Source organism: Pogoniulus pusillus, chromosome 1, assembly GCF_015220805.1.
Source record: "Pogoniulus pusillus isolate bPogPus1 chromosome 1, bPogPus1.pri, whole genome shotgun sequence".
NCBI classification, from domain to species: Eukaryota; Metazoa; Chordata; class Aves; order Piciformes; family Lybiidae; genus Pogoniulus; species Pogoniulus pusillus.
The window spans coordinates 21,251,563-21,278,999 of record NC_087264.1 but is presented as its reverse complement, the minus strand read 5'-3'; the positions used below and the strand labels follow the sequence as shown (position 1 = coordinate 21,278,999).

The following is a 27,437-nucleotide window of genomic DNA, read 5'->3' as shown; positions in this document are numbered from 1 at the left end:
AACAGAGCTGCTGCAGCTCTCTGAGCATGAGGACAGCCTGAGAGAGTTGGGTCTCTGCAGCCTAGAGAAGAGAAGGCTTTGAGGAGACCTTAGAGTGGCCTTCCAGTATCTGAAAGGAGTTACAAGAAGGCTGGGGAGGGACTATTGGCAAAGTCTTGTAATGGCAGGATGTGGAGGAATGGGTTTAAACTGGCAGAGGGGAGATTTAACCTGGATGTTAGGAAGAAGTTGTTTGCAGTGAGGGTGGTGAGACACTGGCACAGGTTGCCCAGGGATGCTGCAGATGTTCCCTCCCTGGAGATGTTCAAGGCCAGGTTGGATGAGGCCTTGAGTGATCGGTACTAGTGAGAGGTGCCCCTGCCTATGGCAGGGAGTTGGAACTGGCTGAGCTTTGAGGTGCCTTCCAACCTAAACCATTCTGTGAAGTGTGTCCCAGTTCTGCAGTGTGACTAAGCTGCTGGTGACAGAACTGGCCTGGCAGCATTGCAGCTCTGACTGAGCTGTGGCTAAACCAGGCTCCTGGTCGGGCTAACCAAAACTCCTGCAGGAGTGTTCCCATCCTCATCCTGCTGTCCTGTCATGCAAAGCATTCCGAGCTGACTGGACCACGATACTGGCAGTGCTGGCTCTTAAAGCCAGGTCTGGACTGGGGATAATGAAGTTGAAAGAGGGAAAGGGGAAGAGGCATTTCTCCTCTTATCCTGTAAGGAGTGACCTTCTCATTTGAAATGTGAATGAACTCCCTCTCTGTACCCCAGGCACTGGCCATATGGTAGCACTGGTAAAAGCAGCAGATGTTCCTCTCTTGCTGTTTTGCTTTGTTGCACATTCTCTTTGTCTTCCTTCTGTCTTGCTCGAATTTGGCTTGCTAATGTTCAGCTCCAGTGTATCAGATGAATGCCCTGAGTTTCTAAATGTACATTTACAAGTGAGGTGGGGAGTATGTGAACTGTTGCTGGGGTGCTGGGTCTGATGCATCTGTGTGTTTATAGGTGCTGATTGAATCCTGCCGTCTGGGTCGCTGTACTCAGCTGAATAGTTCCTTCTGTCTTGCTGTTACTTTTGGCCTCTGTACTTTGTTCTTCAGCATAGAACAGAATGTTCCACCCTACCTTCTTTGTGGTAGTTTTGTTTGCTTTTGATAGCGAATAGGATTTCTTGGCAAATCTGCATCACTCTGTATCCCAGAGCAGTTTTTTGGTGAGCCAGGAGGTGTTTTTGCACAAGGGGTTGTTTTCTATGCTCTCACTCTGAGTGTGGTTGGTTGTCCTCTTGTGTACTCTTGAGTTGCTGTTCCAGTTGAGTAAGGGAGGATAGATACATAGTGGACTGGCTTGATGGCTGCACCCAAAGAGTGGCTGCCAATGGCTCCATGTCCAAGTGGAAGCCAGTGACAAGTGGAGTCCCTCAGGGATCAGCCCTGGGACCAGTCTTGTTCAGCATCTTTGTGGGTGCCATGGACAGAGGCACTGAGTGCAGCCTCAGCAAGTTTGCTGAGCACACCAAGCTGTGTGGTGCAGCAGCCAGGCTGGAGGGCAGGGATCCATCCAGAGGGAGCTGGACAGGCTGCAGAGGTGGGCACAAGCCAACCTCAGGAGGTCCAACAAGACCAAGTGCAAGGTCCTGCATCAGGGTCAGGGCAATCCCAAACACAAATGCAGGCTGGGCAGTGAGTGTCTGGAGAGCAGCCCTGAGGAGAGGGACTTGGGGGTGCTGCTGGACGATAAACTCAACAAGAGCCAGCAGTGTGCACTTGCAGCCCATTGCAAGGGAGATGTGGAGATGCTGGAGTATGTCCAGTGCAGGGCCAGGAGGATGCTGAGAGGGCTGCAGCAGCTATGCTGTGAGGACAGACTGAAAGAATTGGGGCTGTTGAGTCTGCAGAAGAGGAGGCTCCCAGGTGACCTTGTGGCCTTCCAGGATCTGAAGGGGGCCTCCGAAATATCTGGGGAGGGACTTTTTAGGCTGTCAGGGAGTGACAGGACTGGGGGCAGTGGAGCAAAGCTGGAGGTGGGGAGATTGAGACTGGAGGTGAGATGGAAGTTGTTGAGCATGGTGAGAGGCTGGAATGGGTTTCCCAGGGAGGTGGTTGAGGCCCCATGCCTGGAGGTGTTTAAGGGCAGGCTGGCTGAGGCTGTGGGCAGCCTGCTCTAGGGTAGGGTCTTTCACAGGGGTGTTATGAAGCAGCCTTGGCAGTGATTCCCAGCAGCTATGCTCAAGCACACCTTGTGATTTAGAGATTGGTGGGAAACCTGGAGAAGGAGGTTGCTAAAGGCCAAGGAAGGGGATGTGGCTGTTGGAGAAAGGCCTTCTGATAGCTCATGTGCTCTGTAGTATGCTGAGAGGAGGGTGGTTTGCTCAAAATGCCTTGCAGCATTCTGTGAAGCCTTTTGTTTTCCATCATGTGGGCTTCTCTTTGTCCTCCTCCCACATCCCTCTGCTCGTGGAACAGTGGCTCTGCTTCATGGGGAGAGCAGATCCTCAAGTGCAACAGGAAACAGAAGAGATAGTTGTCCAGAGCCAGCTGTTGCTTACATCTGTTAAATGTCACTCACCCTGACAGTAGTTTTAGATGAAGTAGAATACATATCAAAGCAGGCAGAGGCTGGCCTTTTCACCAGACAGCTTGTGAGTGGCCTTTCAAAAGATGCTGCTGGAGGCCCAGGCAGACCACCAGCGTGATGTTCACAATACCATCTTCCCTTCAGCTGCAACTAGAGATGACTTCCAGGTGTGTTTTTCAACAGCTGTTTCTCTATGCAGAGAATAAATCTTATAAGGAGAGACTGAGGGAGCTGGGGATGGTTAGTGTGAGGAAGAGGAGGCTGAGGGGAGTCCTCACTGCTGTCTACAGCTACTTGAAGAGACATTGTGGAGAGGCTGCTGCTGAGCTCTACTCACAGGTAACTGGAGAGTGAAAAAGGGGGAATGGCCTCAAGGTGAGGCTGGGGAGGTTTAGGTTGGACATTAGGAAAGAGTTTTTCATAGGAAGAGTGGTCATGGAGTGGAATGAGCTGCCCAGGGAGGTGGTGGAGTCACGCAGCCTGGGTGTGTTTAAGGGTGGTTTGGATGTGGTGCTTAGGGCTATGGTTTGAGGTGAGTCTTGTGGAGCAGGGTTAGAGGCTGGACATGGTGATGCCAAGGGGCTTTGCCAGCCTGCATGTTGCTGTGATCCTGTGACTCTGTCTGATGAAGAGAAATGAAATAAGCTCAAAAAACCCCTTGTCAGTTCCCCTGTAGAGTCCCTGCCTGGAAACTCTGCATAATGTATTTTTGTTGGTTATTTTTGCCTTCCTGTGGCTAAGAATGAGAAGCTCAGTTAGCTCGTGCATGGGAGACAGTTGCCAGGCTGCTGATGTGTAGACCTTACTGGAAGACACAGGTTTTCTTCATTTTAGAGCACACCTCTTTGAAGTCGTTGCTCTGTTTCTTCTGCATTGCTGCTGTGCTGTTGCTTCTGCATTGCTGCTGTGCTGTTGCTTCCTATTGCCTGTTCAAGAGATGCCAGAGAATTGTTGAGCAACTTTCTGATACTGTTGTCAGGCTGTTGGCTTCCCTACACACACAGGTAACATCTGTAGTGACTAACACTTGGCTCTCAGGATGGGTTTCATTTAAGTATTTGGCCTTAGAGGAAAAGGAGATTGGTAATAGTTGGAAGATGGAGCAAATGGATTTGGGCTGTTGGTATTGACCTAACCTGCAAAGGCAGAGAGAGATCAGCTTTGGTGAGGACAACAAATATGACTGTTGGCTCTTGAAAACCAAGTTAGGAACAGATGTCGATGTGTTGGAGGGTAGGAGAGCCCTGCAGAGGGACCTGGCCAGGCTGGATGGGTGGGCAGAGGCCAATAGGATGAGATTGAACAAGGCCAAGTGCAGGGTTCTACACTGTGGCCACAACAACCCCAAGCAGCACTACAGGCTGGGGACAGAGTAGCTGAGAGCAGCCAGGCAGAGAAGGACCTGGGGGTGCTGGGAGAGAGTAGCTGAAGATGAGGCAGCAGTGTGCCCAGGTGGGCAGCAGAGCCAATGGCATCCTGGGCTGGCTCAGGAGCAGTGTGGCCAGCAGGACAAGGGAGGTTCTTCTGCTCCTGTGTTCAACACTGCTCAGGCCACCCCTTGAGTGCTGTGTGCAGTTCCAGGCTTCTCAATTCAAGAGAGATGCTGAGGTAGTGGAAGGTGTCCAGAGAAGGGCAGCAAGGCTGGGGAGGGGCCTGGAGCACAGCCCTGTGAGGAGAGGCTGAGGGAGCTGGGGGTGTGCAGCCTGCAGAAGAGGAGTCTCAGGACAGACCTCATTGCTGTCTGCAGCTCCCTAAAGGGAGGCTGTAGCCAGGTGGGGTTGGGCTCTTCTGCCAGGCAAGCAGCAACAGAAGAAGGGGACACAGCCTCAAGTTGCGGCAGGAGAGGTCTAGGCTGGATGTTAGGAGGAAGTTGTTGGCAGAGAGAGTGATTGGCATTGGAATGGGCTGCCCAGGGAGGTGGTGGAGTCACCGTGCCTGGAGGTGTTGAAGCCAAGCCTGGCTGGGGCACACAGGGCCATGGTCTGGTTGATTGGTTGGGCTGGATGATCTTGGAGGTCTCTTCCAACCTGGTTGAGTCTGTGATTCTATGAAATTCACCCTGAGGGAACCCAGCCTCCAGAGGCAGGAAACTGCTTGAGGATTATTGGCTGTGGCAGGACTTTCGTGTTTGTTTGCAAAATGTCTTGGGGGGGAACATAAAGTCAGTCTTCCTTTAAAGGCAGTTGAAGCTGGAGTTTGTGCTTTTCTCAGGAGGTCACTGGGAATTCAGTGATAGAGTTATTTACTTTTTCCTTGAGGAATAGATTGAGTTGGTTATACTTGCACAGGATGCTTGGAGCCATAGCAAAAACACCGGAGTGACCTCTTTCCCAAATGGATGTGCTAGTCAGCTGCTAGCAACCTGTTTCCTACCCTGCAGATAGAGAAGAATTGAATGTACCTGCTCCAAAATGCCTTTTTTAATGGGAATGGGGAAGAGTCTTGTACTTCTGCACTTCATGTGCAAAGGAGCATGGCCAAGAGCTGTCTGTGTGGGGCACTTATTGCTATGGTCTGGTTGATTGGCTAGGGCTGGGTGCTAGGTTGGACCGGCTGAGCTTGGAGGTCTTTTCCAACCTGGCTGATTCTATGGTCTAGTTGATTGGACAGGACTGGGTGCTGGGTTGGACTTGGGCGAGCTTGGGGGTCTCTTCCATCTTGCTTGATTCTGTGATTCTCCCATGGTTCAGGGTACAACATCTCTTATCACACTCGAGTGCCCCACACAGACATGAAGGCTGCTAGCTAATCCCTGGGGTTCCACATGGCTGTGCAGGTCAGAGCATCCTAGGTCTCTGAGTTATTCTAGTTGCAGCAGACAGCACTGCTACAGCTATTGCTGTTCTTATTTTCACTAGCAGGCGTACATGGGTAAAGTCTAAATGTCAGCAAGGCAAGTGAGGGAGAAGTCAAAGCTCTAAACTGGTGTTTTATGAGATGCAGCTTACAGGCTTGAACCATTATGGGTTTGATTCTACAGACTGGCTTCTCAGCTCTTCCTTTTCCCATACTTCTGCTCTTCCTTTTCCCATGCTTCTTTCCTGTAATAACAAAGTGGTGGAAATCTTTCATGCACAGCCTTTGAATGGTGGTTCTAGATCTCAGGAAGCCAATTTTCTACGCTGTCCCAGGGATTCTCTTTGGAGTGCCTTGCTGCTTCGTGGTGTCTGTGCGTGTCCCTTTGTGCCTCCCAGCCTCCTAATGAGCAGCAATCCTTGGAGTTTCTGGCCTGATGCTCTTAGCTTGTGCTGCTCAGATTAGTGTATAATTACAACTGGTCCCTTGTTGGAAAATCAAATTAAGCATAGTCTGTTGAGGGAAGCCAGTTAGATGCTGTGGGGGTCTCCTGCATGTGCACCCTCTGCGAGCTGGTAATTGTGAGTGATTTAAAAGAGAAGAAGCTGTTAGGGCTTTTATTTCCCACCCCTTCCTGCAGCTCATGAGTATTGACTTTGGAGATTAGTTTATGGCATCTTGCCTGGAGTCTGTGAAGCCTGCTTAGGCCACCTTCTGCAGCCATTTCTAGATGTGGCCTCCCAGGAGCAGGTCTGTGTGCAGGCAATGTGCTCATAGTTCTACAGTTCCAGCTGCAAGGGGTTTGTTTGAATGGTGATGTGAAACTTGCTTTTCTGTTTCTTAGTTGTAGGCTAGCAAGAGTAATGTATCTCTGTGGAGTGAAATCTGCCCAATGCCACTGTGGTAACTGCTACAGTGAGAGTCTAGGGCAATGCCTGTGTGTCTGTGGTGTTAGCACAGTGCATCCTGCAGAGGAAAAAAGTAGAAACTATCTTGGGACTTGGCTACTGAGAAAGAAAAGGGAAATAGTGAGCCAATGGATACAAACCTCAGCCATGCTGCTAAGGCTTTTTGAAAGTTCTCTACCCCTCATTGAGAACTACTAAAGCTGTTCTCAGCTATGTTAGAAACCCTAAAACAGCCTGGAAGTCAGAACCAGGATTTGAATCTGTGTGCTTTTGGTTTTCTCAGTTCAGTCATTAGGTTGTTAGAAGTGTTCAGAGGACTTAGAGGGGGAGTCTTATTTCTCAGAGGGTTCCTTTTCTTGTGTGTTGTGTTTTTATCTTTGAAGAGACTTTTGTGCTGACAGCCATCCAAACATCAAGTATTTGTTACCCTGGGAGGTTCTGATACTACGTGTTTATTGCAGAGAACATTCTATGTAAACTATGACGCAAAGGGTAATAAGCACTGTGCAGCAGTTGTCATCATCCCTTGGAAGTGAGCGAGTGGATGCTTTCATGTCACAGCATCACAGGATGTTAGGGGTTGGAAGGGACCCAAAGAGATCATCCAGTCCAACCCCCTGCCAGAGCAGGACCACACAATCTAGCACAGATCACAGAGGAACACATCCAGACAGGCCCTGAAAGGCTCCAGAGAAAGAGACTCCACAACCTCTCTGGGCAGCCTGTGCCGGTGCTCTGGGACACTTCCAGGAAAGAAGTTCCCCCTTGTGTTGAGCTGGAACCTCTTTTGCTGCAACTTAAGCCATTGCTCCTTGTCCTATCCCAGGGAGCAAGTGAACAGAGCCTGTGCCCCCTCCTGACCCCCAGCCCTCAGATACTTATAAACATTGATTAAATCCCCTCTCAGTCTTCTCCAGATTAGAAAGCCCCAGGTCCCTTGGCCTCTCCTCATCAGGCAGTGCCTTCCAGTCCCCTCATTATCCTTGTAGCTCTCTGTTGGACTCTCTCCAGCAGATCCCTGTCCCTCTTCAACTGGGGAGCCCAAAACTGAAGGCAATACTCAAGATGAAGTCTCAGCAGGGCAGAGTGGAGGAGAAGGAGAACCTCCCTTGGTCTGCTGGCCACACTCTTCCTAATACACCCCAGAATCCCATTGGCCCTCTTGGCCAGAAGGGCACATTGCTGTGCCATGGCTAACTTGTTAGCCACCAGCACTCCTGTATCTGGGAAACTTGATCATGAACTTGAGTTGTGTCTCACAGCTGTGTTTTGAGGAATAAACGTGTGGTTATTTATTTTTGGTCTGGTTCACTGAAGTTTATATATAGAGGGCTTTGAAAGGAAAAAAGATTGCCCCAGTGGCTGTCCTCTTCGAATGGCTCTGCTGCCCAGTGGCACCGCAGCTGTGTGGAAAGTAAGCTGGTGCTTGTAGCCACATCAGTTGAACTGAAAGCACAAGTGGTAAGGGCGTGGAGAAGCACATTCTAGCAGTGAGTGATTATAAAGTAAGCCTCTACTGTACATGGGCCTTGTGGTGCATTGCCTGCAATGAATTAACATAGCTGCATAAATGAGAGCAGCAGCCTGCCCTTACCCAGTCCGTCGCTACCTCGAGAGCCCTGCTCTTACCGAAAGGAACTTTGCAAGCTCGTCTGTGGCTTTGAGAGGTTCTGCCTTTGCACAGCTTTTTTTTATTCTCCTTCCCTGAAGCCACTTTACTTTACTGCAAGTTTTCTTTTTTAGGACTTTATTATTTTTGGAAAGCTTACTGGAACATTTTGTGCATATGGTGCTCTGTAAATGTGCTGTTGTGCTGATTAAAGCTGGAAGGATGAAACCTAGCCCTTCTGCTGCAGCGTGGCAAGGAGGAAAGCTTGCTGGAACCAGAAGTTTCCAAAGGGAATGCTGCTCTGCTTTTGAAAAACACCCAAAAAGTGGGGAAATGTTTGTGCCTGAGATGTATTCTTCACTGTGCCCCAGTCTTTCTCTCTCAGATGACAGAGATGCCAGTGTGCTTAGTGATTCAATCCCTTTCAGCAGAACCAGCCTTTCTGTTGTTTTAATACATGCTTTCTCTTCAGTCAATGGTGACATGAGCCCTTTGCTGTGAGCAGAAAGTTGCCTTGCATCGGAGTGGTGAGCATCAACCTGGCTAACCTTGCGCCTCCATGGCTCTGCTTTTCCTTCTTCCCGATGCCTGGAGGTTCAGCTTCTTCCTTATTTGGAAGGGACAACTAAATTTTGATGTCTTATCTTCCCTTATCTTGATGAAAAGCTCAACATGAGCTGGCAGTGTGAGTGCAGCCCAGACAGCAACCGTGTTGGGGGACTGGGGATGCACATTGCGATTTTGCAGTGTTGCTGTCTGCTTTTAACTCAAGGCTCCTTCTGCACCAGCTGCATTCTTGGATTATTATCTGGGTGGGTGCAATCCCAAGCACAACTCCAGGGAATGGCTGAGAGCAGCCCTGAGGAAAAGGCCCTGGGGGTCTGTGGTGAATAAAAGCTCAACAGGAGCCTGCAGTGTGAGTGCATCCCAGACAGCAACCCTGTGCTGGGCTGCAGCAAGAGCAGTGTGGGCAGCAGGGCAAGGGAGGGGAGTCTGCCCCTTTGCTCTGCACACAGTCCTCCAGGTGGGATCTCAGGAGAGCAGTTCTGGAGCCCCGAGCACAAGAAGGACTTGGAACTGTTGGAGCCAGTCCAGAGGAGGGCCATGAAGATGCTCAGAGTGCTGGAGCAACCTCTCTGATGAGGACAGGCTGAGAGAATTGGGGCTGTGCAGCCTAGAGAAGAGAAGGCTTTGAGGAGACCTTGGAGTGGCCTTCCAGTATCTGAAGGGTGCTACAGGAGGGTAGAGGGAGGGACTATTGAGAAGGTCTTGTAATGACAGGATGAGAAGGAATGGGACTAAAGTTGCAGAGGGGAGATAGAAGCTGGATGTTAGGAATAAGTTCTTCTCAGTGAGGGGGGTGGGACACTGGCACAGGTTGCCCAGGGAAGTTGTTCACCCTCCCTGGAGGTGTTCAAGGCAAGGCTGGATGAAGTCTTGAGCAACTTGTTCTAGTGGGAGGTGTCCCTGCCTATGTCAGGGGGTTGGAACTGGCTGATCCTTGAGGTCCCTTCCAATGTAACCCATGCTATGATTCCCAAGTAAAACACAAGAAGTTTCCAGTTAAATTCTGTGACTTTCAAGCAGCTATTTGGGGATCTAACGATGTGTAGGGCTTTATCTCAGACTCTCAGGCTTACCAAGACAAGGAAAATTATTTTTTTTTCTCCCCTCCCCCAAGTCAAATCTTCTGTGACTGGCATGGCAGCCACAGTCCTTGAAATGGGGAAGGATCTTCACAGCACTGAGACAGTTTGTCTTTGTTTCTTAAAGTGAGTGATATTTGAAAGAATGAATCACAGAATTGTCAGGGTTGGATGTTACCTCAAAGATCATCCTTTTCCAACCCTCCTGCCATGGGCAGGGGCACCTCAGGTTGCTCAGAGCCCCATCCAGCCTGGCCTTGAACACCTCCAGGGAAAAATGGGTCCTAGGATGAGCTCTGCTGGGTCCTAGGGTGAGCTCTGCTGCTCTGTGTTTTTTGCTGTGTCACAGCATGTAGAATCAAGTCAAGTGTAACAGAAAGCACTTTGGCTTAGAGGCTGTGATGTGCAAAGAGTATTACTCTGTGGTGATCTCTCAGGGTACCTTGCTGACAGTTTGTCCTCTACATTGGAGTGTCTGATGTGGTTGGTCCTGAAGTGAAGTACGTTTTCTGGAGCCCTACTCTGATGTCTCCTTGGGGAGATGGAATTGTCTGCTGCAGTGCACAGATGTATTTGGAAGGTTAGCTTGGCTAGTTGATTGATCCTTAGATCTTTTTGATGTGCCATGCCAAAGAATGGCAGTTTAGGCTGTAGGAGGTGCAAATCTGTGAACTGTGGTCAACAATGACATAGCAGTGGACTTCTACAAAGTGTGGAGTGACAATGTGCTCCCTCTGGTTTTCCCTGAGGCATCCCAGAATCCTTCACTTTGTATGGTGAATTAATATATTAGCCACATCTTCAGAACACTCGTGCTGGGGCTCAGGAGTCAGGATCTGAGGTGTTGTCTTCTTTACGGTGCTTCTTGGATGTGCCCAAGTGTATTTTTAAGACACTTCAAGCCTGTTTGGGGTGGGGGCTTTGGTTCATTCTCATTGGTTAGGTCATTAGTAACACAGGAAGCTGGTAAGTAAGGTGTCCTAAGGAGCAGCTCTGTGTTGAGGCCCTTGTTAAGCTTAAATGCCCTGTGCTTTACACTCAGCTGAGGAGTGGTAAACCAGTTGGACTTAATCCACAAATGACTTGAGAGCTTCCATCACCCAGTGGACAATGAAGGGTACTAAATAACACCACCTTTCCCCCATGGCAACCTTTCATCTGTTTTTTTTCCACACCTTGAAAAGCCTGTTCCTTCTTTGTTCCTTACCTCTCATGGGACTGATTGGGTTGAAGCTTATTTGGACCTCTGAGCCTGTTGCACATTTATTTCTGTCTGGGCTGCAGCAGTGGAGAAACTCAGTGAAGAAACTTAAGTCTTGCACCTACCTGCTAGCATGGAAGGGAAATAGGTGGGGGAAGGAAGTGGTCCCTGCCTTTTGCTCATAGAAGAATATTCTCTGCTTATCTCAGGGTGACATCTTGAACAACATCAAGGGAGATAAGCAGACAAGCAAGGGAGGGGTGTAAAAGCATGATCTTCGTGCAAGCAGGACTTTGCACTGTGATGGGAAGGGTAGAGAGGAGGAAGTGGCTGGAGAATAAGCTGTGCAAACTACTGAGTCTTGAAGGTTTATTCACTTGGGGTGGGGATGTTGGTTTGACTTTCTGAGTTGTATGGAACTGGGTATCAGTAGTGAAAAATACAGTTTTTTGGCTTAAAGCGTGGAGTGTGCATTAGTGGGGCTGTGGAGGGATAGGTACATGCTGCTCATCAGAGATAAAAGAGCATTTCAGAATTTAGGCTGTCCAGCAGGCTTCTTTCTGAGCAAACTCTGGTGTTTCCTCCTGAAAAATGGGATTTCTGCATCCCCAACAATTGCACTGCTGGTGGAGAAACCACGAGAGAGAGGAGATGAGAGCTATACCAAGATACTTGTGTGAAAGAAACACCTGAATTCACAGGTCATGGGCCAAGCTCTGTGGCACGGTGAGGAAATAAGGAAGGAAATCCAACAGTTCAATTCCCACTGCAAGTTGCAATCAGGTCTTGGTTTGCAAGAGGATGTGGACTGATTCCAGTGCCTGGAATAAGCAGGTCAGCCTGCCCTAATGATTCCTCTCTCTGGCAGGGGATATGTGCAATTAAACCTTCTGCTTTATGCTGTGCCTGTGCTTTGCAGAAATCTGCCTTTTTATAATGGCAAGACAAAGGTGCAAACCAAATGGACCAAATTTGCATGTTCTGAGTCATCTAGTTACTCTCTGTCCATGTTGGGAGTGTTTACATGGGTTGCTTGGTTCTCCTTATTTCCTCTCTTCCTGTTCCACCTTTCCCAGTTGTCCTGCATAATTGAGAGCTGGCTGTAATGAAAAAACAGACGGTTGAGATGTTTCTGAAGTGCCTGCAGGTAACTTTGAATGCTTTGTTGGTTTGGGGGTTTATTTTATTTCTGTCTAGTTAAACTGAGCAGTTAAATGAGTTGAGAAGTGACCCCAAAAATGCAATTCTGTTTCTAAAAGAATCACAGAATCAGTCAGGGGTGGAAGGGAGGTGGTGGAGTCACTGTCCCTGGAGGTGTTGAAGCCAAGCCTGGCTGGGGCACTTAGTGCCATGGTCTGTTTGCTTGGCTAGGGCTGGATGCTAGGTTGGACTGGCTGAGCTTGGAGGTCTCTTCCAATCTGGTTGATTCTATGATTCTGTGGTGGTGTGAGCAGGACTGTCCAGGGAGACAAATGCTGAAGCATCGCTGGAAAGGTTGCTCGATGACAAGGCTGCAAGAAAAGAAAGAGCTGGGGATGGTGATGAGCGCCAGGAGCAGGGAGTACTTTTTTCCCCTTGTCGATAGCGTTCGGTGGGTGGGTGTGTGGCTGGTGACTCTGTGGCCACAGAGGACAGGTTATTTTCTTAACCCTGTTTAGTAGGCGTTTTTCCAACTCCACATTAAGGAGGATGCAAAAAATACCTCTGAAGGACTGTGAACAGAGCAGGATCGCCTCTCCCTCCTTGCTCTATTATGCTAAGTATCATCTTGGGAAACATCTCCCTTTAAACTTAATCCTTCCGTAAGCCTTCAGCCCAGGCTGTGGCATGTGGAATGGGTTCGGAGTGTCCTTGCTCCGTATACTTGTGCCTCGCTGTGTCCACTTGTACCTCGTTGTTGCTGGCACCCGTTAGAGAGCCAGCCCCGTTCTCTGCTGCTTCGGTTCACCCGAGCGCCCGAGCTGCAGCTGCCTCCGGAGGCTCCGGCCAAGGTGTGCGCTCCGCTGCGCGCTGCGGCGAGCTCCTGGAGCTGGAGCGGTTGTTGTGAAAGCTGCTTCCCGCGGAGCTGCAGCTCTCAGCGATGTGTGCAGCAACAGTCAACTTTCGGAGAATTCAGTGTCTGTCTGAATAGCTTTCCCAGCCACCAGCTCCCCTCTGGGAAGAGAGGATATCTTCTTATCTAGCCGGAATCTCTTTCATCGTCTAATTTTGCCAAGGAAAATTCAAGGCTGGGAACGAGTTTTGTAACTTGGTTGAAGCCCCGAGGGAGGATCCTCACAGGCAGTACCTGTGCCCATCGTCTCCTAGCAATGCTGAGGGGTTTCTCGATGCTATCTTCTGCCGAATGGTTTTGCTGTCTTTTGTGTCTCCTTCAAATCCCACACGGAATTAAATCAGCTTAGTGGGATGTCACTGTAGGTTTAGCAGCAGCAGTTGGCATCGATCATTGTTGGGCAGCCTTGTGCCATGATAGGATCCCTGGTAACCTGAACTCAGGTGCCTTGGTAGCTGAAAAGAGATCATAGAGTGGTTAGGGTTGGACTTCAGAAGGAGGAGAAACAGTGCTGTGTTTTGGAGCAATCTATTAGTGAATTGAGAATAAGCAATAACCCATTTCTCAAGGAGGTGTTCTAGCTTCAGGTATCTCTGACTTGGTTGTTCAGTGGCCAGCATTGGACTTCCATGCCTTTGGGAGAGGAAAATGCCTCTGGGGCAAGGCAGCACACCTAGGATGGCTCAACACTCTGATAATTGTCCTCTTTGCTACCTTTCCTTCTGGTTGCTCCTGTATCACCTGGCAAACAATTCGGAGGGCAGGGAAGGACGCCTTTAAAAGATACCTTAGCAAGACTTGCAGAGTTCCTTATACTAATGAGACATCATTAAATTGGAATGAGGAGGACAGGCCTGTCTTGATCTAATCAGGAAGGCCATTTGCTGCAGCTGGCACACTGCTTTGTCAGAGCTGTAATTAGGTGTAGAGCGGTGAGTCTCAGAAGAAAACAGGCAGCTGCTGGCCTGGAGTGTAGGCAAGATGCTGGCCTCTTGCAGTTGAATATAAACTAAATATCCATGCAGATCTGACTTGAGAGGGAAGAGCAGATTTCTAGTCCAGTTGGCCTAACTTTCTTCCCAAAGGAGTATTTTTTTTCATTCTGTGGTCTGATTGTTGCTACAGGAATTCTAGCAGGTGAGTGACATCATTTTTACTTCTTTCTGCATGGCAGGAGTTTGAACAAGGCAGTACCTCCTTGTCCATGGAAGACAGAAATCTAGAGGCTGTGCTGCAGGTGTAGAGTGAGATAGCTTCTCTTCTCTCCCTACCCCCCCCCCCCCCCCAAATGAAGCAAGAAACAAAACGAGCAGACAGTTTATTGTAGCATCAGTTCCAGACTTGCCACGTGGCAGGTTACATGTCATCTCCATGTGACATTTCACAGCAGGGATGTGTGCAGGGAAAGATTCCTTGGTAGAGGCTAAACTAAGTAAGTTGAAAGATCTGCATTTCAAAGGTAGCCCTTTTGTGAAGTCAATATGAGCAAAGCAGTGACATGGAACTAAGGACAATTCTGTTGCCATTAGAATGGGCTGCCCAGAGAGGTGGTGGAGTTGCCATCCCTGAAGATGTTCAAGCAAAGCCTGGATGTGGCACTTAGTGCCATGGTCTGGTTGATTGGCCAGGGCTGGGTGCTAAGTTGGACTGGATCAGCTTGGAGGTCTCTTCTGACTTGCTTGATTCTATGATTCCATTTTATGATTCTTTTTTCACTTATGTGACTTCCAGATTTAGTGACAGATCTAAGTATTCCCTCACATAGTGCAATTGCTTTATTTTTTTTCCCTGAGTACTTGGAAATGTGAGTGTTGGCTGTTTGAGCTGTGTGTTTTGAGCTGCATGTTTCTGTGGTCAGTGCTGCTGTGCGAAGTTCATCCCTGAAGTACTTAAGGATCTGAAAGCCATATTCATTTTGCTGGTAGTAGCAGCACAGGCCAGGTCTGTCAGTGTGTTCTCTCAGGGTTTGAGAGAGTATGAAACCCACCTCTGCACCTCTCAGATTCATTTGGAGTTACCCAGCAGTTTTAAATTTCTGTGGGGAGCTTGGCCAAATGAAGTCAATTTAAACAAAAATCTCTTTCAATACGAATATCCATTTAACCAAAGGAGCTGTGGCTGCCTGGGGTTTCCCTCAAAATGAAAAGTATTCCTAGGGTCTAGTGTAAAGGAACATCAATTTCTGCAATGCTAGCATGCTCGAGTACACCTGGAGTGCGGTGTCCAGGTCTGGGCTCCTCAATTCAAGAGAGATGTTGAGATGCTGGAAGGGGTCCAGAGAAGGGCAGCAAGGCTGGTGAGGGGCCTGGAGCACAGCCCTGTGAGGAGAGGCTGAGGGAGCTGGGGGTGTGCAGCCTGCAGAAGAGGAGGCTCAGGGCAGACCTCATTGCTGTCTACAGCTACCTGAAGGGAGGTTGTAGCCAGGTGGGGTTGGGCTCTTCTCCCAGGCAACCAACAACAGAAGAAGGGGACACAGTCTCAAGTTGTGCCAGAGGAGGTCTAGGCTGGATGTTAGGAGGAAGTTGTTGTCAGAGAGAGTGATTGGCATTGGAATGGGCTGCCCAGGGAGGTGGTGGAGTCTCAGTGCCTGAAGGTGTTGAAGTGAAGCCTGGCTGGGGCACTTAGTGCCATGGTCTGGTTGGCTGTCTAGGGCTGGGTGCTAGGTTGGAGTGGCTGAGCTTGGAGGTCTCTTCCAACCTGGCTGATCCTGTGATTCTATGATAAATGTTGCAATGTGTCTCTGAGTGGCTTTTGTGTGTGCAGAGTTGTTTGGTTGGTTTGGCGGTGTTTTTTTTATGGTGGTGGTTGCTATTGTGGTTGGTTTGTTTTTTTGACTCAATCTCTCACCTTCTTTATCCCAGTTTCTCCTTACTCCTTTGTAAAAACAGTGCACATGGATTTTTGGTCCCTGCTGCCTTTATTGAGCATTGAAATTTATTAGTCATGCAGGCTGAAAGTTATCAGTGGAGTTCCTCTAGGCTCAGATTGTAAGCTGGTGTGACATGCATTCTGTTCAGTCTTTCTTTCTCCTGCCTTTAGAGAGGCCTTCAACCTTGTGCTTGCTTGACCTCCCAGCTGTGCTTTGCACCTGTGTATGGGTCTGGTTTTCCTGTGACAGTGCCTGATTGGCTATGGCTGAATCCCTCAGGTATGAGCAGTGTCACATCCTGCAGTTTTAATTGCTGTGTTCCGTCCTGTCGGAGCATTATACCTGAGCTTTGCAAGCTGTTGTGCATTCCTCCTCGAAGTGTGTGTTCTCCTGCCTGCCTGCCTGCTGCCTGGCAGCTTTGCTGTGCATCTCCAGGTGGCTGAAGAAACATTTGATTTATCCTAGCTGTCCAGTACAGGCTGCTGGGGCTTGTGGACCTTCTGAGAGGTGATCGGAGGCTCTCCTGGAGTTGTTTTGAAACAAATTTCTTCAGATGCTGTATCTGGAAAGCAAGAGCTAAAGTGAACTCTAAGCTAGGCAGCCTTCACACCTGAAACACTGGAGGGTGAGTGAAAAGTCCTGGTCTCTCTATAGAGCAGCTTCTTTTAGTATTTGTTACGTGGGAGATTGCCTTTTCTGCTCCTGTTGCCTTGGGAACTTTGAATACTTGGTAAGAGTTCTAAATGCTAGGACGTGCCGAAAGGTTGCTCTTTGTTTGGTTCTGAATTTACACTTTTTCTTCCCCTCCCCAGATGTTGTAGGTGTTTGACTCCACGCTTGCTGATGCTTTCTTGTTTTTTTTGTAGACCGAGGTGCTCCTGATCAAGCAGATCTTTCAAGGGACCCTTCAGAAAGAACCTTTGGTGGGTGAAAGATGTGCCATGGGATGGTAGCGCCGAAGAGCAGCACAGGGTCGTCTCTTGCCTTGGCCAGCCATGGGTTGCTACTTCTGCTAGTTGTCTTTGGTACCTTTGTCTTGGAAGCAGAGGCCACAGGTAGGTGGAAACTGCATATGCTGGAGGGAGAGGGAGATGTATAAGCATGCAGACCCGTGTGTCTTTGTAAAGGAGCTAGTGCTGGGCTATGCCTCTATACACAGCTTTCAGTCGTGGCAGGAAAACTGCCATCGCTACTTGGTAGGCGGAAGGCAGTGCGTGGGTCACACGGGCCTTGCCTGTCAGTGAATAAGTGCTTGTGCTTTCCTTGTCATTTGTATTCTCCCAGCTTTTTCCCTTCCATTCCCATCCCTTCACTGCAGCTGGGGGCACTTTGGATCATCTCGAGCATGGACCACATTTTGGTCGAGTGAGTTTCTCAAGTGGACACTCTTACCTGTATTCCCTGTAGTGACTGCTCACATGGAGTAGTTTTGGAAGCACAAACTATCTTCAGATCTTTGCACTGCTGTTAAATCTAGCCAGTGTTTCCTTGTGTGCTGTCTTCTGACACCTCAACAGCTGCTAAGTGCACCCTTTTTGTTAGGTTGTTTTGTTAGCTTGATTTTTTTCCCTCTTCCCGTTCTGACTTCTCAATGACTATCTGACGGACAAGTGGTGCAGATGGTGTCAATAGCAGGGCAAACGTAAAATCTTGGCCAAGATGAGAAGTGGGAGTAAGGAGGAGACACACTGCATGATCAGAAGGCAGCAGATGATGTGAAGTAGGTGCCTTTTTTACCTAGTATACCCTGAACTGTGTGATTTCAGAGGAGCTCTGTAGCTTGTTGTCTGTAGAGAGATGCCTGACTGTAAGTGACATGGGATGGAAGGAGCAGAATCATAGAATCAGTCAGGCTTGGAAGGGACCACGAGGATCAGCCAGTTCCAAACCCCTGCCATGCCCAGGGACACCCTGCCCTTAAACACCTCCAGCCATGGGGCCTCAACCACCTCCCTGGGAAACCCATTCCAGCCTCTCACCACTCTCCTGCTCAACAACTTTCTCCTCACCTCCAGTCTCAATCTCCCCACCCCCACCTTTGCTTCATTCCCCCTGGTCCTGTCACTCCCTGGTAGCATAAAAAGTCCCTCCTCAGCTTTTTTGTAGGCCCCCTTCAGATCCTGGAAGGTCACAAGAAGGAGTAACTTAGTGTGCTCCTACACAGCACTTCAAAGGAGGTTAGTCCCAAAAAGACACACGGATTTGACGTCAGCATCTGTTGCAATGTAGAACATGGTCATAGTTTTAAGCAGGACAGATTGCTCTAGTGCCTTTGGGACAAAAAGGGACCCAGCTTCATGGGGGCAGGAGTGGGGCAGAAGGAGACCCAGCTTCACAGGGGCAGGAATGGGGCAGAAGGGGACCCAGCTTCATGGGGGCAGGAGTGGGGCAGAAGGAAACCCTGCTTCACGGGGGCAGGAATGGGGCAGAAGGGGGCCCTGCTTCACAGGGGCAGGAGTGGGGCAGAAGGAGACCCTGCTTCATGGGGGCAGGAGTGGGGCAGAGGGAGACCCCGCTTCACAGGGGCAGGAGTGGGGCAGAAGGAGACCCCGCTTCACAGGGGCAGGAGTGTGGCAGAAGGAGACCCTGCTTCACAGGGGCTGGGGTGAAGTATTGGAAAGTTGAACTGGGAAAGCTCTCCAGGAGCTGCACTGCTGCAGGATTATAGTATTGCAGTGTGTAGTGGTGAGCATATCAAAGCATATCAAAAACAAAGGAGTGCATAATCTGGGTTTAATTTAGAAGCTCATTAAGACAAAAGCTTTACACAAAACCCTCCATCAAACCAAAACCTGGTACTCCTTTTTCCCACCTGGAATTCACCATAAGCCCCAGAGCTCTTTCTTCCCCCCTGTTCCTAGGCTGGTTTCAAGCTGGCCAGATCTGAAACTGCCTTCCCTTAATCCCTGACATTAGACCTAAGCAGACCAATACTGTGCAGAAAAAAGATGAGTCCAGCCTTGAAGTCTGCAGATAAGGCTGAAACCATCCTTCCCCCCACACCAGATAAGGGAGCTCACTGCATCCAGGGATGTGCAGAGGAAGAAAAAGGACGAGTTAGCCTTGCAGCTGACTTGTAAATTGCAATTACAGTTTCCTGAGTCTACTTTCTGGACCTTTCTGGTCCTCCTAGAAGACTCGGTTCTGTGGCTTTCCTAAGGGGCCACCAGCCTCAGACTGCCATGGATAATAGTTGAAAACAAAAGCTCATTTCTCGATAGAACTCAGAGAAGTCCTATTTATTTACCATTTTGTGGCATGTGAAAATGTCCCACGACCAACACTCAGAGCTGGGAAGCTTCAATTGGCTTCTGTATGGTAGAAGAGGATAAATGTTCACTGCCAGGTGCACACAAAGGTGAAGTGATTCAGCATGGAAAAGTCTGATGGTGCTGGAAACTGCTGGAGGAGAAATTAATTTCCTTTTAGAGTCATAGAATCGACCAGGTTGGAAGATACCTCCAAGCTCATCCAGGCTAACCTAGCACCCAGCCCTGTCCAATCAACCAGACCATGGCACTAAGTGCCCTAGCCAGGCTTGGTTTCAACACTTCCAGCCACGGCGACTCCACCACCTCCCTGGGCAGCCCATTCCAATGCCAATCACTCTCTCTGACAACAACTTCCTCCTGACATCCAGCCTAGACCTCTCCTGGCACAACTTGAGACTGTGTCCCTTTGTTCTGTTGCTGCTTGCCTGGGAGAAGAGCCCAACCCCACCTGGCTACAGCCTCCCTTCAGGTAGCTGTACAGAGCAAAGAGGTCTGCCCTGAGCCTCCTCTTCTGCAGGCTGCACACCCCCAGCTCCCTCAGCCTCTCCTCACAGGGCTGTGCTCCAGGCCCCTCCCCAGCCTTGCTGCCCTTCTCTGGACCCCTTCCAGCACCTCAACATCTCTCTTGACTTGAGGAGCCCAGAACTGGACACAGTACTCCAGGTGTGGCGTGAGCGGTGTTGAGGTTAGTGGTTCTGTCTGAGTTGGAAGAGCGAAGCTGCTGACATCAGGTGTCTCAGGCTTGTATGTCTTCCTTGCCCTGACTTTTTGCTTCGCAGGTGGTGAGGAACTGGGGCACACACCTGAGAGTGGCAAGAACAGATAGAGAGAGTGGCGAGGGGCAATGGCTTTCTAAATCTGGTCTGCTCTTGGTTTTGTTCCAGTCTTGCTGTGGGTCCTGATGATGCCACTGCCTCATTTGAAATGCAGGCCTGTCAGCTGTGCTGCCCAGCCTGTAGCTGGAGCGCACTGCCCCTAACTCCCACTGCGCACTGCAGTCTGTAATCAGTATGCAAATGCCTGGTGCTGCTCTGGGCTGCCGGCTGGGGAAGGGCAGCCACAGCATTGGCAAGCCTTTCTAGTACCTTTTGGGTTTTTAGGCATCCAGTCACAGTAACAAAAGCACCAGCTAAGCGTGTCAGAAGGCCTGCAGTCAGTTCTGCATTGTTCCCTTTGGTTTGCCTGTGCTGCAGGACCTGAAACCAGCTGTGCTGCACTGATGAAGGCAGATCATCAGTTAAATAGGATTATGGTGGCTAGGCATGAGCCCATTTCCTGCAACGAAGGGAGAATGTGAGTGCATGTGGAAGGGAGCCCAAGATCACAGTGGAGGGCAAGACACACAGGAGAAAAACCCTGGGGGTGGGGAAGTGCTCACTGAGGGGAGCTTCCGTGTACAGGCTGTGTGAAACTAGGAGGTAGCAACCCAGCTGCTAATTGCTGAGAGGGATGGGGGTGCTTAGCCATGCGTCATGAGCCCAGAGAGCTGCACCTGCAGCAGCATGCCAGCCGTGAGCAACATTCATAAGCGAGTCAGCCGAGGAGCTGAGAGCCAGATGGAGAGACAAAGAACACTGGGGAGGTGCTTGGAAGGTTTACCTTTCCCTCAGCTTAGTAGCACCACCACACCAGCATCCTCACTTCCTTACTTGACACAGTAGAATCAGTCAGAGGAGGCACAGCAAAGAGATGTGAACATGAAGCAAGAGATTGTATTAAATCTCTTGAAGCCACAAAGATGCTGAAGTGAATGGAACATCTCTGTTATGAGGAGAGTCTGAATGAACTGGGGCTGTGCTGCCTGGAGAAGAGGAGGCTGAGAGGTGACCTCAGCAATGGTTACAAAGATGTGCAGGGTGAGTGTCAGGAGGCTGGAGCCAGGCTCTGCTGGGTGATGCCCAGAGACAGCACAAAGGGCAATAGGTGGAAGCTGAGGCAGAGGAATTTTCATTTAAATATGAGGAGGAATTTTTTCCCTGTGAGGGTGACAGAGCACTGGAACAGGCTGCCCAGGGGGGTTGTGGAGTCTCCCTCTCTGGAGATATTCCAAACCTGCCTGGATGCATTCCTGTGTGATCTGGTCTAGGAGATCCTGCTCTGGCAGGGGGTTGGACTGGATGAGCTTTGGAGGTCCCTTCCAGACCCTGACACTCTGTGATTCTGCAGTGCTGGACACGGGGCCGATGTGACATGCTTGCAATTGCTGCAAAACCTGAAGAAAGCTCTCCTAAAAAGCCAGACAAGCATGGAGACAATGGCTGGCCCAGATCTGAGCCACGACACAGACCTTCTGATCCCCTAGTTTAAAACTATATGATGTACATTGTATTGCAGTAATTGTGCTGTGTAGAAATTCTACCGCTTGAGTTGCAGGAGGCCTAGAGAGAGATTCCTGTCATGGGCAGGAATCTGTTCTTATTGCCCACGTGGTTCTTGGAATCATAGAATCAACCAGGTTGGAAGAGACCTCCAACCTCACCTGGCTATGGCCTCCCTTCAGGCAGTTGTAGACAGCAATGAGGTCTGCCCTGAGCCTCCTCTTCTGCAGGCTGCACACCCCCAGCTCCCTCAGCCTCTCCTCACAGGGCTGTGCTCCAGGCCCCTCCCCAGCCTTGCTGCCCTTCTCTGGACCCCTTCCAACACCTCAACATCTCTCTTGAATTGAGGAGCCCAGACCTGGACACAGCACTCCAGGTGTGGCTGAGCACAGGGGCAGAAGAACCTCCCTTGTCCTGCTGGCCACACTGCTCTTGAGCCAGCCCAGGATACCATTGGCTCTCCTGCCCACCTGGGCACACTGCTGTCTCCTGTTCAGCTACTCTCTACCAGCACCCCCAGTTCCCTTTCTTGCTGGCTGCTCTCCAGCCACTCTCTCCCCAGCCTGTAGTGCTGCTTGGAGTTGTGGCCAAAATGTAAACCCCTGCACCTGGCTAGAACCTCCCTTCTGGTTAGTGGAGAGGGCAGAGTCATTTCCAGTCAGCAAGCATCTGGTCTGTCCTCTGGTAATAAACTGATTTTATTTATGCATGGATTTTAAATAGAAGTCTTCAGCCCTTTGTCTCAAGCAATCTATCCAAATATCCTGGAGTGCCACCAGATGAGTATGACAAGTTGCTTAGTCAGAATTTGGGAGACTGCTCCCTTTTCACAGGAGCATGAGTATAAAAATAACTGCTGCACATATTTTCACACACAGTGAGTGCAGCATTTGATGATGGGCAAGCAATGTCACAAGAGGAGGGTTTAGGTAAACTTCAGTGCTCTGCTCTTCAGAATTTTTTTTTTTAGTTTTATTACTTTTGTGCCTTTTTTTTCCCTGTCTGGTAAGTTCCTAAAGATTAGTTGGAGAAAATAATGGAGTTAATCAAACAGGTTCAAAGAGACCTCCAAGCTCACCCAGACCAACCTACCACCCAGCCCTGGCCAATCAACCAGACCATGGCACTAAGTGCCCCAGCCAGGCTGTGCTTCAACACCTCCAGGCATGGCGACTCCACCACCTCCCTGGGCAGCCCATTCCAATGCCAATCACTCTCTCTGCCAACAGCTTCCTCCTAACATCCAGCCTAATGAGAAGGCAAGGAGACTTGGAAATCTTGAACCTAGAATACTGAGGCTTAGTCCCTCATCTGTCTCTCCTGTTTTCTTTGAAGGTTCATTTGGAATGTAGTTAAGAGCCAGAGTACTTTAATAGATGGAGATGGGCATATTTTATTTATTTGTTGCTATGATTTCCTCTCCCCTCTCTCATTTCTGGCCCTTATGGTTATTCTCTAGCTTTCAAAGGCTTTGCATTTATGGTCTTCCTCTCTGGACAGGTTATTTTTGGAAGGGTGGCAGTGGATCAGAGTAAGTTCATTAAATCTTAACACATCTCTAAAATATTCTGAAAGCTTTCTATTGTTTGTGTTCCAAATGGTGTCTCTTGGGTTCAGAGCCTATCAAAACATGGGTTGGGCCTTTCATTGTTGAGAATAGCATCACCCACTCCTGGGAAATGCCAAGATAGGTTCATCACCTATCAGAACATGGCTTGGGCCCTTCTTTGTTGAGAATAGCATCACCTAGTCCTGGGAAGTGCCCAGATAGGTTCATAACCTATCAGAGCATGGTTTGGACCTTTCATTGTTGAGAATAGCATCACCCACTCCTGGGAAATGCCAAGTAAAGGTGTTGGTGAAAGTGTTAAACACTCTGAATTGAGCAAATATCAGTGCTCATGAAGGAGAGAGTTTAAATATTCACCTTTAAAAATTATTAGTAATGCAGGCTCAGCGAATCTGAGTCCATTTAGATCTAGACACGACCTGGTTTTTGTGGCCTGATCACATGTGAAATAGCTCTTTAATTTTGGGGATTGTTGTTGGAGTGATAAATTGAGCTTGAATAAACTGGAAGAGCTTAATTCCTGTGTTGTCTGTGAGGCAAATGCAGCCAGTCTGCTGCTTGCTGTTGCGCGGTCTCTCCGGTTCGTCTGCACAGAAGCTCTTGGATGCCAGCGGTGTTTGTTTGCATTGCACAGAGCAGCTTGTTGGAGTGCACTCCGTCACTGAGCACATCCAGGCTTGTTCCTGTTCTTTGGGAATCTGTGCCAAGCAGAGGTGACCTTTGTCTCTGATTATGCAGCTGAAAGGAAGGCCTTTATACAGCTAGGGATGGAGTCAGTGGTCAGAAAACAAGCATGCTGTAATACTGGATGGCCAGATAGAAGCATAGAGGGGTTCCATGCATGACCAGAAGATCTTGGTGCTAGCCCCAATGTGTGGATTTGGAGACATTACAGGGTCAGCTGGAAGAAGTGTGTAGCTCTCCATGAATTACAGAATGGGTTGGGTTGGAAACGGCCAGAGCTGGACACAATGCTCCAGGTGGTGTCTCAAGACAGTGGAGTAGAGGGACAAAGTCCTTGGAGCTGCTAGCCACGCTTCTTTTAATACAGCCCAGGAGCTGGTTGGCTTTCTGGGCTGTAAGTATACATTGCTTGAGGCTGCCCAGGGAGGCTGTGCAGTGTTCCTGTCTGGAGATATTCAGCAACTGTCTGGATGCATTCCAGTGTGATCTGCTCTAGGTGGTCCTGCTCTGGCAGGGGGGCTGGACGAGATGATTTTCAAGGTCCCTGCCAGCCTCTGACTGTCTGTGATTCTGTGATTGCTGGTTCATGCTGAGCTTCTCATCAACCAGCACCTCAAAGTCCTTCCCCTCAGTACTGCTTTCTGTCCATTCTTGGCCCAGCCTCCTATTAGTGCTTGGAAGAGAGGGGGAAGCTGTTCCAAGTTCTTTCCAGTCACTTTGGAGAGCTCAGTGAAAACAAAGTGGTACAGAAGAGCATGGCGAGGAGCTGCAGAGTAATGGCCAGGCAGCAAAGGTGGGTAGGCAGCAGATGCATGTGGGCCCAGGATTAGACTATTCAAATAACATTTCCTCTTAGTGCTGCCTGGATCAGTGTAGTATCCAAGCTGCTGGCTTGAAGGGAACAATAGGAATCTCAGGAAGCTGCACAGCCAGTTTACTCTTAGCTGGTTCTAATGGTTGAAGGCAGAGTTCAAGCACAATAGTAATTGTGGGTTTTCCTTCTGTCTGTCATAGGTTGGCTCAGCAAATCCAAAGGACCTGCATGTGAGTAGACTTATATTCACTGCTGTACTGCAAGACATGAGTGTGGTATATTACTGGCTAATATAAGCAGCTGTGATCTAGAATTCTTGTTTTGTTGTGTTGGATAGGGTGAGATTTATCTCTGTGCCCCGTTGCCACTTTTCTCCCTTGTGTTTGAGAAAGGTGACTGCCCTCTGTTTTGAGAGAGGGAGAAACCTCCTGTGTTTCACTGTGCTTGAAGGGATCTCAGTGCCTTCTACAGCATTTAGCTTTGGATCATAGAATCAAGCAGGTTGGAAGAGACCTCCAACATCATCCAGGCCAACCTAGCACCCAGCCCTAGCCAATTAACCAGATCATGGCACTAAGTGCCCCAGCCAGGCTTTGCTTCAACACCTTCAGGCACAGCAACTCCACCACCTCCCTGGGCAGCCCATTCCAATGCCAATCACTCTCTCTGACAACAGGTTCCTCTAACATCCAGGGTAGACCTCCCCTGGCACAACTTGGGACTCTGTCCCTTTGTTCTGTTGCTGCTTGCCTGGCAGAAGAGCCCAACCCCCACCTGGCTACAGCCTCCCTTCAGGGAGTTGTAGACAGCAATGAGGTCTGCCCTGAGCCTCCTCTTCTGCAGGCTGCACCCCCCCAGCTCCCTCAGCCTCTCCTCACAGGGGGCTGTGCTCCAGGCCCCTCCCCAGCCTTGCTGCCTTTTTCTGGCCCACTTCCAGCACCTCAACATCTCTCTTGACTTGAGGAGCCCAGAACTGGACACAGCACTCAAGGTGTGGCCTGAGCAGTGCTGAGCCCAGGGCAGAAGAACCTCCCTTGTCCTGCTGGCCACACTGTTCCTGAGCCAGCCCAGGATGCCATTGGCTCTGCTGCCCACCTGGGCACACTGCTGCCTCATCTTCATCTCCTCTCTCCCAGCACCCCAGGTCCCTCTCTACCTGGCTGCTCTCAGCCACTCTGTCCCCAGCCTGTAGTGCTGCTTGGGGTTGTTGTGGCCAAAGTGTAGAACCCTGCACTTGGCCTTGTTCAATCTCATCCCATTGGCCTCTGTCCACTCATCCAGCCTGGCCAGGTCCCTCTGCAGGGCTCTCCTACCCTCCAACTGATCAACACCTGCTCCTGGCTTGATGTCATCTGAGATGACACAGGACAAAGCAAATAGGATAAATATTTAATTAAAACACAAAGAGATGCTGCTTGGCAGTTTTGAGAGGGTGCCAGAGAGGACTGAGAAGGTGGGGGAAGGCAAGCTGAGGCAAAAAAACACTGTTTCCTTCCAGAAAGGTAAACATCTTGTCACAGAGCATGACTCTGGATGTAAGCCATTGCTACTCCTGCTTTTTATTTCTAGTGCTTGGAAAAGTTTAGAATCTTTCCCATGTGCATGTTTGTATATGTACATAACTTTGGGACAGATTGGGAAGCATCTTCTGATTGTGTATCTGCTCTAAATATATAAACATTGTCTAAATCCTTGTTGAACTGTGGAATTTGGTCTGTTTAGACTAAGCTTTCCCCTTTCCTCCAAAGAAGCAAACAAAACAAAAAGACAGGAGCAGAATCTCCTGAGATATTTAAAGATGTGGGTGAGGATTTTTACCACTTAGCAAATTTTGGTCGTCAGAGAGTGGGAGATGGAGCTGATGAAATCCTCTCAATCTTGGATTTTTTGTTCAGTGGCTGAATTTTATTCCTGGTAAGGCAGTCACAGGCACGTATTATAAATGGACCTTCAATTCTTGGCCACAGTTGCTAGCAAGAAAATGAACTGCCATAGGAAATAACTCGAGATCTGTCTGGTCCCAGCTCCCTTTAGCTTCTTGGGCTAGAACGGGAAAGCAGGACACTGGTAGGAGCTTCATTGGAAAGCAGGAGGCGTGCTTCATGGCATGGTTTGCTGTTCAAGAGAAGGCAGTTGTGGATTTCAGTCCAGATTCTGATTCCTCACCATCCCTGTGTCCCTTGGTGACTGCTGCTCACTGGGCTGAAGATACAGAATTGGCTGCCCTTGTATGCAGCTTCCTTCTATTACTGAGTCCTTCCACTTTGTTTCTTGGGCCCACTGCTTGGGAGGAATTTTGGGTTGTTCTTGATCTCATGGGAAAAGTCTTCCCAGCAGGACAAGAGAATGTTTTGCTTGCTATCACCTTGTGCCATTTGACAATTCCTTTTCAGTTTCTGTCCCTTTTGAATCCTGACCTGGCTACCATTGCAGCTGAAGCATTCATTGTCTTTTAGGATATGTGGCCAGTATTTTATCTCTGCAGCCTGTGTCTGCCACTGCTTCTGCAGGACTGGCGTTTCACTGCAGCACTACAAGCAGTTGCCACCTCCTCTTGGTGCTGCCTGTTAGTACTGACCAGAGACAGACAATGAAGCTGGTGAAGGTCCTGGAGCACAGCCCTGTGAGGAGAGGCTGAGGGAGCTGGGGGTGTGCAGGCTGGCGAAGAGGAAGCTCAGGGCAGAGCTCATTGCTCTCTACAGCTACCTTAAGGGAGGCTGTAGCCAGGTGGGGTTGGTCTCTTCTGCCAGGCACTCAGCAGCAGAAGAAGGGGACACAGTCTCAAGCTGTGACAGGGGAGGTCTAGTCTGGATGTTAGGAGGAAGCTGTTGTCAGAGAGAGTGATTGGCATTGGAAAGGGCTGCCCAGGGAGGTGGTGGAGTCGCCGTGCCTGGAGGTGTTGAAGCAAAGCCTGGCTGGGGCACTTAATGCCATGGTCTGGTTGCTTGTCTAGGGCTGGGTGCTAGGTTGGCCTGGATGTTGTTGGAGGTCTCTTCCAACCTGCCTGATTCTGTGACTGCAGAGGGGATGGCAGAACAAGATGAAAATCTGCTCTAGAGCTGTGGCAAGCTTCAGCCTGAGCTGCTACCCCAAATACTGCTAGAGTAGCTGGTGTGTGGTTTGTCAGGCTGTG

At 49.5% G+C, this 27,437-nt stretch overlaps 1 protein-coding gene across 5 annotated transcripts in view; it reads left to right on the top strand.

Moving 5' to 3' along the window:
* The window catches only part of SUSD6 (sushi domain containing 6), a 94,721-nt gene that overhangs the window by 19,626 nt on the left and 47,658 nt on the right, over positions 1-27,437 (top strand). For 3 of the 5 annotated variants that reach the window (XM_064143434.1, XM_064143463.1, XM_064143453.1), the window contains exons 3-4: positions 16,513-16,701; positions 24,505-24,534. In XM_064143434.1, the coding sequence (XP_063999504.1) occupies positions 16,581-16,701; positions 24,505-24,534 (151 nt within the window). In that variant the 5' untranslated portion in view covers positions 16,513-16,580. Of the gene's footprint in view, positions 1-16,111; positions 16,272-16,512; positions 16,702-24,504; positions 24,535-27,437 lie in introns of all 5 variants that reach the window. The other 2 variants (XM_064143443.1, XM_064143474.1) reach the window with 2 other exon arrangements.